The 16,320-nt window shown below is 37.7% G+C and overlaps 1 protein-coding gene across 9 annotated transcripts in view; it reads right to left on the bottom strand.

The window, feature by feature from the left end:
* The window catches only part of PTH2R (parathyroid hormone 2 receptor), a 128,861-nt gene that overhangs the window by 45,168 nt on the left and 67,373 nt on the right, over positions 1-16,320 (bottom strand). For 6 of the 9 annotated variants that reach the window (XM_053215712.1, XM_053215713.1, XM_053215710.1 and 3 more), the window contains 3 exons: positions 13,874-13,982; positions 5,348-5,458; positions 5,118-5,239 (listed from right to left, as the gene is read on the bottom strand). In XM_053215712.1, the coding sequence (XP_053071687.1) occupies positions 5,118-5,239; positions 5,348-5,458; positions 13,874-13,982 (342 nt within the window). The remainder of the gene's footprint in view (positions 1-5,117; positions 5,240-5,347; positions 5,459-13,873; positions 13,983-16,320) is intronic. The other 3 variants (XM_053215711.1, XM_053215716.1, XM_027052119.2) reach the window with 1 other exon arrangement.

Genomic DNA, 16,320 nt, shown 5'->3' with positions numbered 1-16,320 from the left:
TCATTTTAAAAAAAAATTTTTAATGTTTATTTATTTTTGAGAGAGAGAGAGAGAGAGAGAGCAAGTTGGGGAGGGGCAGAGAGAGGGAAACACAGAATCTGAAGCAGGCTCCAGGCTCTGAGCTGTTGGCACAGAGCCCGACATGAGGCTCAAACTCATGAGCTGTGAGATCATGACCTGAGCCAAAGTCAGACGCCTAACCAACTGAGCTACCCAGGTACCCCTAGTCTGTCATTTTTATCCACATTTATACCCATTCCGGTACCTCTCATTCCTTCCTACCTATCTATGCTCCCGTCTGGTAAGGTTCTCTTTACCCTAGAGAACTTTCTTGATTATTTCCTATACTGAAGGTATGAGAAAGATTCTCTCATATTTTTTGTCTGCAATGTATCATTTTCTTACTTTTATCTTAATGCATATGATCACTTTAAAGATGTTATCCCATTGTATTCTGGCCTCCATTGTTTCTGACTAAAAGGCAGGCATCTTTTTTATTGCTATTCCCTTGGATATAATGTGCCTTTTTTCTTTTTCTGCTTTTAAGATTTTCTTTTTTTTTTTAAGTTTACTTATTTATTTTGAGAGAGAGAGAGAAAGAGAGAGAGAGCAAGTGGAGGAGGAGTAGAAAGAGGGAGAGAGAGAGAATCCCAAGCAGGCTCCATACTGTCAGCACAGAGCTCAACTTGAAGCTCAAAGTAATGATCCCCTGAGATCATGATCTGAGCCAAAATCAAAAGCCTGACGCTTAACCTATTGAGCCACCCAGGCACCCCTAAGTGCATTGATCCTTTACCATGCTGTATCCAGTATGTTGTTGAATATCAAATGAATTCATTTTGGAACTGAATATTTCAATTTTAGAATTTGTTATTTTTTTTTAATTTTTTTTCAACGTTTTTTATTTATTTTTGGGACAGAGAGAGACAGAGCATGAACGGGGGAGGGGCAGAGAGAGAGGGAGACACAGAATCGGAAACAGGCTCCAGGATCCGAGCCATCAGCCCAGAGGCTGACGCGGGGCTCGAACTCACGGACCGCGAGATCGTGACCTGGCTGAAGTCGGACGCTTAACCGACTGCGCCACCCAGGCGCCCTTAGAATTTGTTATTTTTTAAAGTTTTTATTTATCTGATTTTTCCATCTGTTATGTACCTTTTTCACTAAATCATCTAACATATTTCTAATAGTTATTATTAAGTACTCATCTGCAAATTCCAACATCTGGATCATCTGGGGTTTTTTTCTTCTGTTATTTTTACTAGAGATTTTGGGTTCCTGCCTTATAATTTGTGTTACATTCCAGGCCCCGTAAGTAACTGAATAACAGGTACTAAAGTATATGATGGTAACAGCCTGAAAAGGGCAGGCCTTTTCCTCTGTCAGGGCTCTTTAGGGAGGCTGAGTTACTCTGTTGCTAAGCTGAGTTGAGCTCTGTTGTAGTTTTTTGTTTTATGTTTTTTGTGATTCCTTTTTATCCTGGTTTTAGGTTTCGAGAGCAGAATCAAGATTCCTTCAGCAGACCTGGAGATCTTAGCACCAGCAGCCTCTAGTGGCCATTATATGGATTTTAGCACACTTGACATTTTGCAAGCCACAGAACTTGTGCAGCTATTTGAACCATCCGTCAGCATTTTGAGTTGCTAGCGATCTTGCTTTGCTCTCCTGCCCTTCCCTGGCATATGGGCGGTACAATTATGCATCTAGTGAAGGCCCCACGGGGCCTCTGTTCTGTCCTATGCCTTTGGCTAACTGCTGCCTCTCATTCTGAGAGCCCTATACACTCTTGGGGGATCTCCTTTAGCCCACTTGTGCTACCCCCAGCCTTTGGCACACAGCCTCCACACACTCAGTGAAGCCCCATGGGAAACAACTGGTTGCTTGCTGGGTGAAAGCTCACTGTGAATGTGGCTCACTTCTTGGAAATCTAAGCCCTCGTGCCAACCCTTGTCTGTTAAAAGTTGGTTTAAAAGCCTGGCTCTTTTCTTTCTGTCCCCTTCGATGGTGTGGTTGTTCTTCTTCTGCTACAAACCCAGCGATAAACAGCAGTCACAGGTCTCTTATAGGAAGGGCTTTCCCACTTGCAGAATTAGGATCATTTAGAGTTCTTGGCATCCGTAGCTCATCATGAGTTATTACAAATTAACAATTTTGCATCTTATTCAATATATTCCTACATCCTACAGCTTCCTACATCCTAACTGGAAACAAAAGATTTTGCCTCTTGTTCCTTTTTAAAAATGTTTACTACATTTTATTATCAATTAATAAAATATTAAAACCTTCTATAGAAAATATTTGGATAATGTGTAAAATATAAAAGAGAGGGGAGGAAAAATCTCCTGAATTCCTACCAACCAAAAAGAAGCATTGTATTTTGTGTATTTCTTTTCATTCTATCTCTATGAAGCATTTTCTATTGTTTTGAACATCTACATTCTTAATATACATACAACTTTATTACCTGTTTTTTTTTTCTGTGAACTGTATAACAAAGGAACTTCCTAAGGCTACAAAGTCTTTACAAAAAACATTTATATAAGCTTATTTAACCTTCTCTGGAAGGTGCTTCACTGAAAGCTTATATTCTTCAGAATATTCACTATAATAATTAGCGGTTCAATGAACATTTTGTGCATTCAATTCCCCCCAGTCCAAATCTTTATACTCAAACCTTAGACATAACATTATAAGATGAAAGGTTATGACCACTTTGAAGTGTTTTTCATATATATTGCTAAATTGCTTCCCAGAAGTTCATTTAGCCTTTAGAAATGAGATGTATTATATGGTAATTTTTAGAGTATACTACTATTTTAAGTATAATACTCTCAAAAATTTAATAACCTTATGGCTTATCATAAGAGTTCCTTCCCATCTTTTTACTAATAGTAACTGTCTCATTTTGTCAAGCCAACAATAAGGAAATTATTTAAGGAACAAAACAATAGATGTGTAAAATATCTTCATCTTATTTTCCTCAATAAAAATGTTTATTCTTAATGCACACTCTTTTGGTTTTTACTTCTTATTCCTTATAAAAAGCTCTCCTTACAACCATTAAGAATTAATACCTCATAAATAAGTAATATCACTTTGCCCTAGCGTATATCAAAACTTCAGGAGATATCCAGTTTTCTTAGTAGGAGATATTTAGTTTTCTTAAGTTTTCTCAAATTATTGCTTAAAGGTTGTAAACAATAGAAAACACTCTTTATATTTTTAATTAAGGAGATAAAATTATTTATGCTAACAAAATTCATCAAGATTTTTAGTTAATTTTTAAGCTTATTTTTTATTTATTTTGAGAGAGATAGCAACCAGGGTGGAACAGAGAGACAGGGAGACAGAATCCCAAGCAGGCTCCCCACTGTCAGTGCAGAGCACAACATGAGGCTCGAACTCACAAACATTGGAGATCACTCCCTAAGCCAAAATCAAGAGTTGGATGCTTACCTGACCGAGCCACCCAAGTGCTCCTCAGTTAATGTTTAGATCATTTTCACATGAACTAGTACATAGTTGGGTGTATTACCATCCTTGGCTACTTTGATTGTAGGAATATATAGTAGTCACAAAGAGTGGTTGTAAGAGTAGAGTTCAGTGTAAATAAAACCATGATTTAACTGAATGGCCATTTAAAACCTGTGGAAGATTTGCATCATAATTTAATGCACAAATAAATTCATCACAGTAAATACTGTTTACTTGTGTCAATGAAATTAAAATTATTTTGAAGCATTTAATATTAACTCATTGTTAGTTTTAGCTCCATAGTGGAATACATCATCTCCTCACATTGACTAATTTTATGCAAGAAGCTTGTCAACAATGAAATATAAAGCTGAAGTTCTTTCAGCAACTTACTAGAGTTCATTAAGGTGATAGCACTATGTGTCAGAAAAGAAGAAAGTTAAGAAAGGAAATCCTAGTAGTGCAAAATCAAAGACATCTTCAACTCACCGCTTCCCTTACTGCTCTCCCTACTCACCACCCCCGACCAAAAAAAAAAAAAATGAAGCATAAAGGAAAATGTCTAATGCTGGCAGTTTATGTATTATAGACTGTTCTCAGGTCCACCATAGAAATAATTTATACATCCATTTATCATATTCACTCCTAACATCATATGCATATACGTCAAGAATTTTACTTACGAGGGCTGAGTGATAGGAATTTAAGCATGACTTTTACAGCATATATATCACTTAAAATTGATTATCTAGAAGTTTCCAAAGTTTACATATGATTGCTATACTGTAAACAGCACTGATGAGAAATCTGGAGAACAGGATTCCACTTTAGATCCTGTCATCAGCGAGCTGGGTCAATCTAACACCCAAAGTCTCTGCTTCTGAGTTGACTCACGTGTAAAATTAAGGTGTCGTCTGGAAGACCTATAGGATGCCCTTGCTGCTCCGTAATTCTACAACTCTAATCTTTCATATACTAATGAAATCATCTACTGGCTAATCTTATGAAATGAAAAATACACCTTAAAAATACAAATCTCCTTCAGGAATATAGAGTGAAATGAGATGGAACCATTCATAGGTAACAAAACAAGTCATGAATCTTGCTGCTGACTACCTATCTCAATTTTTACACATAATATAATGTAATATAGCATAATACAATATAATATAAACATAATGTGCTATAACATAATAGACACCGACACATATTTATTAGTATATATGCCTGTATCTCAGCCAGATAACTCTAGCCTAAAGAAAATACAGAATGTTTTAGGTCCTACACCTTTCCTTAACTAGATATCTAAAAAGATTCCAAACTTACTTTTATCTTTTATAATCTTTGTGTCCCAGAATAAAAAGGTTTTTACATATAGTAGTTGACAACCAAGAACTGCATAAAAATATTATTCTGTTTTCCCTTAGGGGTTTGCAAATACAAAAATATGATTACCTTTCCCTTTTTTTTTAAGTTTATTTATTTTGATAGGATGGGGAGGAGCAGACAGAGAGGATCCCAAGCACACTGACAGTGTGGAGCCAGACACAGGGCTCAAACTTAAAAACCGTGAGATCATGACCTGAGCCGAAATCATCAGATCCCTAACCGACTGAGCCACCCAGACACCCCAATATCATTACCTTTCCTATGCTGATATCTGGCTGCAGAAAGCGAAGGCACTCTGAATAATTAGCCCATGTTTTATTTAAACTGTACATAAAATCCCATGTCCCATTGGGGTTACAGTGTCGGAAAGCAACTCCTGTAAAGACACGAAGAAAAACATTGAGATTGCTCAGTTCCCTTGGCATCCATTAGGGGGAAAAGTACATTTCTATTCCAAATTAATCATTGCAGAAAAATTCAATACCTTTATGATTGAAGTCATAAATATAAGGAGGGCATGGGACAGCCAATATTTTCCCCACTGTTCCTCTGGGCCAACAAATGAGTCCATCCCATTCTGGGAAACAATTTCCCTCTAATAAAGGAAAAAATTAAAAAGCAAATAAACAAAAATGCAATTGGAACCAGACACTAAATGCACTCAAAATACCTGCAGCAAAATGTAAAACAAATTAGTAGTTGTGAAACTAGGTGCAAATGTCCTAAGATTCATCCACACAGCCTCCTTAAAGGTCCACTAATAAGAACATTTGGTTTGCATAAATTAAAAATATTTTAGTGATTCCAGTATATATGAGTTATAGCAATTACTATATATAAGAAACATTGGAATTCATTGTGAACAGCTTCTACAGTTGTAGCTACATTTTTTTACCCTAGATTTTAAAAAATTGATGTTAAAAAATATGATATATGAAACAGATTGAGCTTCACAGATAAGCTCCAAGATTTGGATTTGCCTTTTTTTTTTTTTAATTTTTTTTTTCAACGTTTATTTATTTTTGGGACAGAGAGAGACAGAGCATGAACGGGGTGGGGGGAGGGGGGGCAGAGAGAGAGGGAGACACAGAATCGGAAACAGGCTCCAGGCTCTGAGCCATCAGCCCAGAGCCTGACGCGGGGCTGGAACTCACGGACCGCGAGATCGTGACCTGGGTGAAGTCGGACGCTTAACCGACTGCGCCACCCAGGCGCCCCTGGATTTGCCTTTTTACCAGTGATCCTTTTTTTTTTTTTACCAATAATTCTAGACATTTGTTTAAGTCTAACACTCATCTTAAACAAAATACTCACAAAATCTACTTTCTTCAAGAATCAAGTATAAAGATACAGAGTGGGGTGGTGGGGCGGGGGGGGGGGGGGGGGGGGCAGGGAGGGGATTGAATGGACAAAATGCATCCAGAACCCAATCACTTCTCACAATCTCCACTGTCACACCCATGGTCTAAACTTGTCAAGCCATGATATTTACACAGAACAACCTAAAACTTGGAAACTCCTGGGGCACCTGCATGACTCAGTCAGTCAAGCGTCCAACTCTAGATTTTGGTTCACGTCATGATCTTACAGTTGGTGAGATCAAGTCCTATGTCAGTTTGTGCTAACAGTATGGAGCCTACTTGGGATTCTCTCTCTCCCTCTTTCTCTGCCTCTCTTTCTCTCTCTCTCAAAATAAATAAATAAACTTAAAAAAAATGAAATGAAATTTGGAGACTCCAACTTTCTCTTTTCAGTTCTATAGTTACTCACAACACAATATAACCACACATTAGTGAAGTCAAACTGGGATCAATATTTGGGGTTTTGCTTTTAACTATTTCAATCATTTTATAACTAGGTTTTTGCATTTCCATTTTCTTTTCTTTCATACACATGAGGAAAATGCTTGTTCTCTATTACAATTTTTTTCATAAGTAAAGCAGACAATAGTGTATATATGTGTGTGTGTGTGTGTGTGTATACATACATACATACATACATATATACATCACCTAGAATTAACACTTGCTAATAGTTTACCGTATTTATTTCATCTAATTTATTTTTTGCTATGGTATTTTAATGTAAATTGCAGACAGCATAACAGCTGACTCCTAAATATTTTAATATGCATCTCAAACTTTAAGAGAATTTAAAAATTGAAATTTCTTAAATTAGCTAGTGAATTCAAAATGCCATTCTAGTTTTTTACACATAAATTGAAGAAATTTTTCATTGAAACATAAATCTGGCTTCCAGATTCGTTCTTCCTCTCCTTTCAGTTATTCTCAAAACAGGCCAAAATCTTCCAAAAGGCTTCCCATCTCACTCCCAGCAGAAGCCAAGTCTTATAAAGACATTATAAATGTTTGAAAGCCCCTCAAGATCCCACTATTTATTTATCTTAGCTAAAGTCCTCCTGCTCTCCTCTCAGTTCAATTCCCCCATGGCCCCAACACTTAGCACCCTCCATCCTACCGACTTTTACTCACATTGTTACTTCTGAGTAAACTTTCCCCATTTAGAATTACATTCAAAACACTCCTTATCCCCTTTCCTGCTATATTTTTGCCTGAGCTGTCATTGCTTTCCAATATGAAGTGTTATTTTATTTATTTTTTTTAAATTTTTTTTTCAACGTTTATTTATTTTTGGGACAGAGAGAGACAGAGCATGAACGGGGGAGGGGCAGAGAGAGAGGGAGACACAGAATCGGAAACAGGCTCCAGGCTCTGAGCCATCAGCCCAGAGCCTGACGCGGGGCTCGAACTCACGGACCGCGAGATCGTGACCTGGCTGAAGTCGGACGCTTAACCGACTGCGCCACCCAGGCGCCCCTGAAGTGTTATTTTAGTATTGGTTTCTGAAACCACAGGGACCCTGAAGGTGGAGAATTCTGTTTTATTCCACGCATTAGCCACCCAGCACTTGACATGGACTTGATAAAGTCAGTCAGTGCCAACTCTGTGTTCTTCAGGACTCCTCTCCATTACCTGTGTGGAAACTTCCAAGAAGAGAACATATCCTCCATTTCAAAATAAGAGTACTTTTAATGAGTGCTGTATTCATTTTTCTATTGCTACCAAAATAAATTACCACAAGCGTAATGGCTTCAAATAACCCAAACTTACTATCTCACTGTTTCTTGAAGTCAGAAGCCCAGTGAGTTCAACTAGGACTGAGCTCCCCCTTTCCTTGCTGGCTATCAGCTTCTAGCAGCGACTTGCATTCCTTGGTCATGACCCCTTCCTCCATCTTCAAAGTCAGGAGGCAGGTCAAACTCTTCTCACATTTCAAGTGTCTCCTCCACTCTCCTTTTCCCTTACTTATTTGCCCACCTTCTCCTGCCACTTTGAAGAAACCATGAGATTACACCGAGCCCACCCAGATAATCTAGGATAATCTCCCTATTTTTAAGGCCCGTAACCATAATCCCACCTGCAATGCCCCTGTGCCATGTAACATAGCACACACAGGCATAACACCAGATATTAGGGTATGGACATCTTTGGGTACCCTTATTCTGCTACTACAGGTACTATCCATTATAACTCTCTCAATTTTTCAGTTACCAGTTGCACTAACTGTAGCTGAGGAATTTTGTTCTAGCTAATGTTCATGATGTCAACTTGTTTGTTCAGTTTTGAATAGTCATGCAAACACTGATCTGTACAGAAAAGAATCCAGCATAAACCTGAAATTATCTTCTTAGTGTCCTCCATATCACATGGAAACAAATGACTTGATTTGCTTTGGGGACCGCTGAAGCAAGAAGAAAAAGAAAATGTCTTCCCTCGCCCACACTGTTCCTATAAAAGAGAACGTTTTCTTGGAAACAGCCTCACTTTGTTCACATAATAAAAGCCTGGCCTTTACATGTCACAAGCAACCCAGGAACCCATCACACTGGCTCCTGCTTCTCGTGCACAGCTTCACCGGCTTCTTTCTACCATTACCTGCATTTTGTTTTCCTTTCTTGTGTAAGCAGAGTGCAATGAATCAGTCTGTTTTATCAACTTTACCCTAAGCACTCTTCTGTATTTTGATAACATTCCACATGGCTTCCCATCCATTCACTTTGTCTTTAACGAGTCATGCATCCTTATTTATCTGGACTGTCCGATCCTTTACTGGATATCTATTGTGCAATCTACATAAATTGGACGTGGACAAACATTTCTTGTGCGTTCCTGTGTTCTGGTAACAAGTTGTCCCTATAAAATGTATGCTGCAATGCCATTTGATATTTTCTGGCAAGAGTTAGTCACATGATGGAATAAGGTCTTACTATAAGTTTAAAATCCAATGACCAGTTTATTCTATAATTATGTAGTTTTTAAACTGCTATGGAGCCAAATCTGCTGACATTTTCTTCATGCTCTAAAGGGGACACTTTTCTAGTTCCCTGCAAGATACTACCCGACACACATACACACATACCCCCCAAAATTCAGAAAACCAACATCCCCCAAAAATAATGTTTCTGTAGATTGTGTTCATCTCTCTGGTGGCCCTTTGACAAAGATAATAATAAATATTCACAAAGGTTGAAAGGATTGGGGAAGCCATGACCTCACAAAGATAATACAGAGAGATTTTAATTAACATCTCCTCTTTGATCATCAGTTCACATTTCATGTGAGTAAATACTTTCATTAGTTAGCAAGAAACTAATTAATTGCCTGATGACTCACTTTACAAATTACACCATTAATTACATTCCTCGTAATCTTTTCTGTATGCCAGGACAAACTACTTATTAGTGAAGCTCCTCAAACCGTGATATTTACACAGAACAATCTAAAATTTGGAGACTCCAACTTTGTCTCTTTTCAGTCCTACAGTTACCCATAACACAATATAACCCCACATTTGTGAAATCGAACCAGGACCATTAATATTTTGAGTTTTGTTTTTAACTACTTGAATCGTTTTATAACTAGGTATTTGCATTTACTTTTCCTTTTCTTTCATAGACATGGGAAAATGTTTCCTTTTATTACAAAATTTTTTTCATAAATAAAACAGGGAATATTGCATATATATACATTACCTAGAACTGACCTGTTAATATTTTACCATATTTATTTCATCGAATTTATTTTTTGCTGTGGGCTTTTTAAAGTGAATTGCAGACAGCATAACACCTCACTCCTAAATATTTTGATATGCATCTCTCAACTTTAAGAGAATTTAAAAATGGAAATTTCTTAAATTAGCCAGTGAATTCAAAATGTCATTCTAGTTTTTTATACACAAATTGAAGAAATTTTGAGTCAATTTACATATAATTACACATAATTTTTCACTGAAAAGTAAATCAAAGTTTGACCAGATTTAATTCTATCCTATTTGTATGGGAAAAGGTCTCAAAGAAAGGATCTTTTCTCTTCTGATATTTATTCATCTACATGTTTCACATGATTCACACCTTCAGAAATTTTAGATGTTACATAAGTTTATATCCAGATCATTTATTCTTTTTATGTGTCACTCACGTGATATGTCACCAATTCATACTTGCTTGCCTTTGCCCATCCTATTCCCTCTGCCAGGAATGTCCTTTTACTCTCCTCTACACATCTAATTCCTGCTCCTTTACTCTTAAAATGAGATGATTATTCCTCCAGGAAGCCTCCTCCATTCATCCCCAATCAATTAAGATACTTTTTCACTGGTTCTGTAGTTAGGATGCTTCTGTTGTTAAACTCACACACCATACTGAAAGATGTCTACCTCCCTTACTAGGTCATCATCTCATGGGGCAAGGACATCATCATGGGGAAGGACAGAAACAATTCATTGTTTCCAGTGCTTACTACAGAAGCAATACTCGGTAAGCACATAATATATTTCTTGAACTCTTAAAGGGACACTGAAGATAACAATGTTGGACTAGCTAGTCTCCATCTTCCAGCTCAAAATTTCATGAGACTCCATAGAAAATAGCTCATTTAGCCTTGATAGATAATAATCTTTATAAATCCCTTTATGGTGATGTCACTTCTTGTTAGTAGCCCCGCATGTTTGAGATATCAGAATCAGTGTTCTTCACAGGTGGCATGAATAAATCTCTTTTCTGACACTTTTAGTGTCAGAGAGCTCCTTTCTAGTATAAGGCAACTACAAAGACTGGATTAATACAAAAACTTGCTTTCTTAAAACACAGTTTTGCTAGCTATAAATGAATGGAATAAGGGGCACCTAGGTGGCTCAGTCGGTTAAGCATCCAATTTCAGCTCAGGTCATGATCTCACGGTTTGTGGGTTCGAGCCCTGCGTCCGGGTCTGTGCTGTCAGCTCAGAGCCTGCTTTGGATTCTGTGTCTCCCTCTCTCTCTGCCCCTCCCCCACTTGCAGTCTGCCTCTCTCTGTCTCTCAAAAATAAATAAATGTCAAAAAAATTTATAAATGAATGGAATAACACTGAGGCTAGAAATTATTCCATAGGCTCAGCAGGCATTGCATTTGGGGCTTTACCCTGGAGGCCTCTACTGATTTGCTGGCTTACAGCTTGGATTATGATTGTGTTCAGGTAACAAAAGATGAGCCTGAAGCCTGATGTAGTCAAAAAATTGAACAGAAAACCCCTGTATAACAGGATCCCCCCCCCAAAAAATGACCCCTTTAGTGAAGGAACAAGAAACAAAGCTTTCCTTCAGAAAGAGATTGGCTTGTTTCACTCCTGGCTCCATTTAGAACTCGAATAGAAAACTATTATAATAATTTAAAAAAATGAATAGAAAACTATAGAAAAAAATCTTTGAAAATTTCTAACCACAAGCTCACACTCATGTGTAGCCTAAATATATTTTAAAATAGACATAGGTAGGTCAATAGGCACCTCACAGAAGCAGACAGAAATTGTCTCTGGAAAAATGTGCTTTAAATGAGGACCTCATGAGTTCTTTATCATAAATCATTGGACACACAGGAAATAAAGCCACCATGTATGATAATACGCATTGACAAGCAAAGTCTATGGATATTAGAATTATCAAATGCAAAATATAAAATATGTTTAAGAAAAAAAGAATAAGTTGAAAAGATATTGAAGATAAAAAGACTATCAAAATTAAATATGAAGATTCTAGAATGCGAAAAATGGATAATCAAAATTAACTTAGTAGATGGATTAAACAGCCATTAGACAAAGTTGAACAAAGAGTCAGCACACTGGAAAACATATCTGAAGAAATTCCCAAAATAGCAGCAGAGAAACAAAGAAAAGGTAAATACATAAGACATGAAGACACAAAGAGTAGCATAAGAAGGTCCTACATTTGTCTAAATAAGGAGAACGGGGGAAAACAAAGTTTCAAAGACAAAATAGCAAAATATTCCCACCACTGAATAAAGACACAGACCCTCAGATGCTAGAAATCAAATTAATCCCCAGGTAGATACAGAATAAAACTGTAGAACATCAAAGTCAAATAGAAGCTCTTAAAAGGAGCCGGAGAGGAAAAACTAACCATCATCAAAGACCAAAAACTGATTTGTCACCAATAACAGTGGAAGCTAGGGGGAAAATGAAATAGTATTCAGGTGCTAAAAGTAAATAATTCCCAACCAAGGGTCACATGTCCAGAAAAAGTGTATCTTTGAAGACTGAGACTGAAATAAACACCTTTTCAGCCAAACAAAAACTGAGAGCATTTGCTGCAAGTAAGTTCTAACAGAAAGAAATTTTGCAAGACATATTTCAGCTTGAACAAAAATTATAATATACAATTAATATAAAATCATATGACTTTATTAACATAAGATAATATGACAATACGGGGCGCCTGGGTGGCTCAGTCAGTTAAGCAGCCGACTTCAGCTCAGGTCATGATCTCACAGTCTGTGAGTCTGAGTCCCGCATCAGGATTTGTGCCCACAGCTCAGAGCCTGGAGCCTGCTTCAGATTCTGTGTCTCCCTCTTTCTCTGCCCCTCCCCCATTCACACTCTGTCTCTCTCTCAAAAATAAAATAAAAACATAAAAAAAAGTTTTAAAAATTATATGACAATAGCATACAATTTGGAAGCAATTAAAGTATTTCAAATTGCTTATATTATTCAAGCAGGAGAAGTTATTGATAAACTTTAAACTTTCTTAAATATTTGGAGACTAGAATGAAGTAGATCAAACCAGATATTTCCTATAGGGCATAGCTTTAAAGATATTACCTGCTGCATTCAGAATGTTGGGAATTTAGGGAAGCTCAGTAAACTGCAGCTCCCTTTATTAAAAAAAAAAAAGACTCTTTAAATATATTCAACTATTAAGGCAAGGCATTTTCCCATATAAAACATTATAGTTTTCCCACTCCTCCAAATATTCCAATAAACAGCTTTTCTCAATGGCCCCAGTGTAAACTATGAGTGACCACCAGGCTGTGAGGACCACCATGAGCCATAGTTCCTGTACAGCTCCAACAGTAGAGCAATCCAAGAGCGTCAAAGCCACTGCAAGCTCACCTGTAGTGTTGTAGTTCTGTTTTTTCAGTTTCCCACTTGAATTTGGAATTAATTGAGAAATTGCATAGTCAGGCAGATGGAAATTAAATGATCACCTTATTAAGGAGAAAATGTTTTTTGAGAACAGGGCCTAGGTACATATAAAAGGGCCTGCTTGTTTGTTCTTCTGATCTTTATACGTACTACCTAAAACTGCAAGCAATACCCACCAGAACAGAGCCTGCCCCTCCAAGCTTACGTTAAGGGCAGACCAGTGAGCACACTCTCTGCAGGCAAACAGATCCCAAAGAGAGGCCTGAGAAAGAAACCGATGTGCACATGCTCAGAGGCTATTCTGAAATTCAGAAACCAGGCAAGTCACTCCATCCATTGGAAGGGAAGAGCTTGGAGTGAAGGAGATGAGAAGAACACGATTCTGCTACCACGCCCTTCCACATAGAAACATGCAATGAGTGATGAGGAACTCCCTACTACCAACTCCAAAGGGGAATTTGAAGTCTTTGGGAGGACTGAGGTAGGGACACAAGGAGACACGATGTTTTCAGCACCTTTACCTCCTCCCTGGGGCTGAGCTGTGATGTTGAGCTCACATTGTACTTTAGCTTTCAGGACAAGGACAATCTGCTCCTCCATGGTAATGGTGCCACCAGAATCCAGCTGTAGAAATGAACAAAATACAAACAGAACAATATTTCCATTACATTTTTTAAGCCATGATATAACCTTTCATTATATACTGATACAGTTGAAAATTAAAGTTTTGATAGCCAGCTATCTGAAATAGTCTTTTATCTGAGTCAAACTTTCTACAAGATATCTTTAATCAGTTACATTGATACCGATTCCCACCCTGAAACATGCTTCTAACCTACAGCAAGTGAATAATAAATTCTTCTTGGATGAGTTCATCTAGATTTGGCTTTAGCACCACCAGTAATGGAGAGGAAATTCTACTATTGGAAAACCTTATTTCAATGAAATATATTTTAAATATGACCAAATATTCATAATTGTTTGTTCAGATTCTATTGCTTGGACAACCTGAATCTGATGCATATATAAAATGTAGATCTTTATGCTGCACATCAGACTCAGTGAGTCAGAATTTATTTCTGGAGGTGGTGGACTGGTAATCCTTGTGTTTCCCAGGGACACTTTGTGGTTCTTGCACTAACTTTAATGGGTTTGACAACCAACATACTTGAAGGTACAAGATAATGGTGAAGATCATTCTATTAGTCAAGTTTCAATCAGAGAAGCAGAACTATAAGAGATTAGGATTTATAGAGAAATAGAAGTAAAGATAGAATAGAATAAGTAAGTACTTGTTACAAGGATTTGACTAAACAGTTGTGGGAGGTGACTAAATAGTTTCTAGAAGGCCTTTTTTTTTTTGGTCTGATGCTGGAGCTAGAAATCTGCAGGTCAGGCAGTTAAAAAGAGATGAATATAAAGAGAGGGAGAGAGTAGGAAGAACTTGGAACCATGAGGACACAGTAGAATGCACGTGAGTTCTCGGGGCCTCCAGCCTTCATGTTGTAGGTGTCCCACAGAAACTGGCATTCTTTATCATGGACCTAAACACACTTAGCCCAGGAATCAGAGAAGTTAAAGAAGAAGCCAGGAAAATATGAATCTGCTGCAGGCCTGGCTGCTATCCCCCACAATGAGATGAGCCAATAGAGAGCCAACAATGCATGTGAGATACAAAAGCACCTGCCTTGACCATCTGAGTGTAAAAAACAAAATGGCTGCTGCCTCACTTCTGCCTTCCAACACTCATGAAAGCATGTCTTGTGTGTCACCCTAACCAGAAACATAAAGGGAATGGGGATTCTGGGAAATGCAGTTTAAACAGCTAAGCTGACACATTACAAAGCCACCAAAATCTACCTCTGTCAACTTGGCACCCACACATATCTCTTTAAACCACAATTAATTTCCAGAAAACTCAATACAAAGTCACGCTCCATCTAACATGATACAATTCGTTTGGTACTGAGAGTGATTCCAAAAGAACAGAATTTAAGGAGCAAAAAAATCTGTATTGGTCATCTCTAGCTGTATAACAAATTGACCCAAAACTCTGTGGCTTCCAACAAGCATTAATTATCTCACAGCTTGGGATAAGCTTAGCTAGGTGGTTTTGGACTCAGTCTCTTATGAGGTTTCAGCCAAGACTTCAGCCACAGATGTGGTTACCTAGACTTGATTGGGACTAGAGGATCCACTGCCAAGGTGGTCCACTCACACAGGTATTGGCAGAGGGCTTAAGTTTCTCAACGGCTGAGAGGAAACATTAGTTCCTCACCCTACGGTTCTCTATGGGTGCTTAAGTGTCTTTACAACATGACAATTGGCTCCCACCAGATGAGTGAGTCCGGAGAGAAAGCAAGGAGAAAGCCACCATGCCTTTTATGATCTACTCTCAGATGTCACTCATGGTCATTCCCATCATATTCCATTAGCTAAAAAGCAAGCCACCAAGTCTCACTCAGGGGGAGAGGAATTAATCTGTACCTTTTAAAGGGAGGTGTCAAAAAATTTATAAATGTATCTGTAGTCAACTGCAATTTTCTGCAGGTGCTCATCTATTTTCCAGAATGAGAATACTGAGTATTGTGGTTTTTGTAGATTTATTAACAATAGTAGGGTCCAGAACTTTGCATTTCTGTTTTCTCCTAGGGGCTTAGAGATTTTATTTATTTATTTATTTATTTATTTATTTATTTATTTATTTCAAGTTAATTAACATGCAGTGTAGTATTGGCTTCCAGAGTAGAACCCAGAAGTGATTCTTCATTTACATATGACACCCAGGGCTCATCCCAACAAGTGTCCTCCTTAATGCCCATCACCTATTTAGCCCATCTCCCCCGCCCCGACAAGATGTTAGTAATTTTTCCTGGGCAAGTGATCATTTACAATGTGAAAGAAAACGATGTATTTTACTGAAAGTACTTAACGTTCTTGTTACAGATACTGACTGGTTAAA

This window comes from Acinonyx jubatus, chromosome C1 (assembly GCF_027475565.1).
Source record: "Acinonyx jubatus isolate Ajub_Pintada_27869175 chromosome C1, VMU_Ajub_asm_v1.0, whole genome shotgun sequence".
Lineage (NCBI taxonomy): Eukaryota > Metazoa > Chordata > Mammalia > Carnivora > Felidae > Acinonyx > Acinonyx jubatus.
This window is presented reverse-complemented; position numbering and strand designations above follow the sequence as displayed.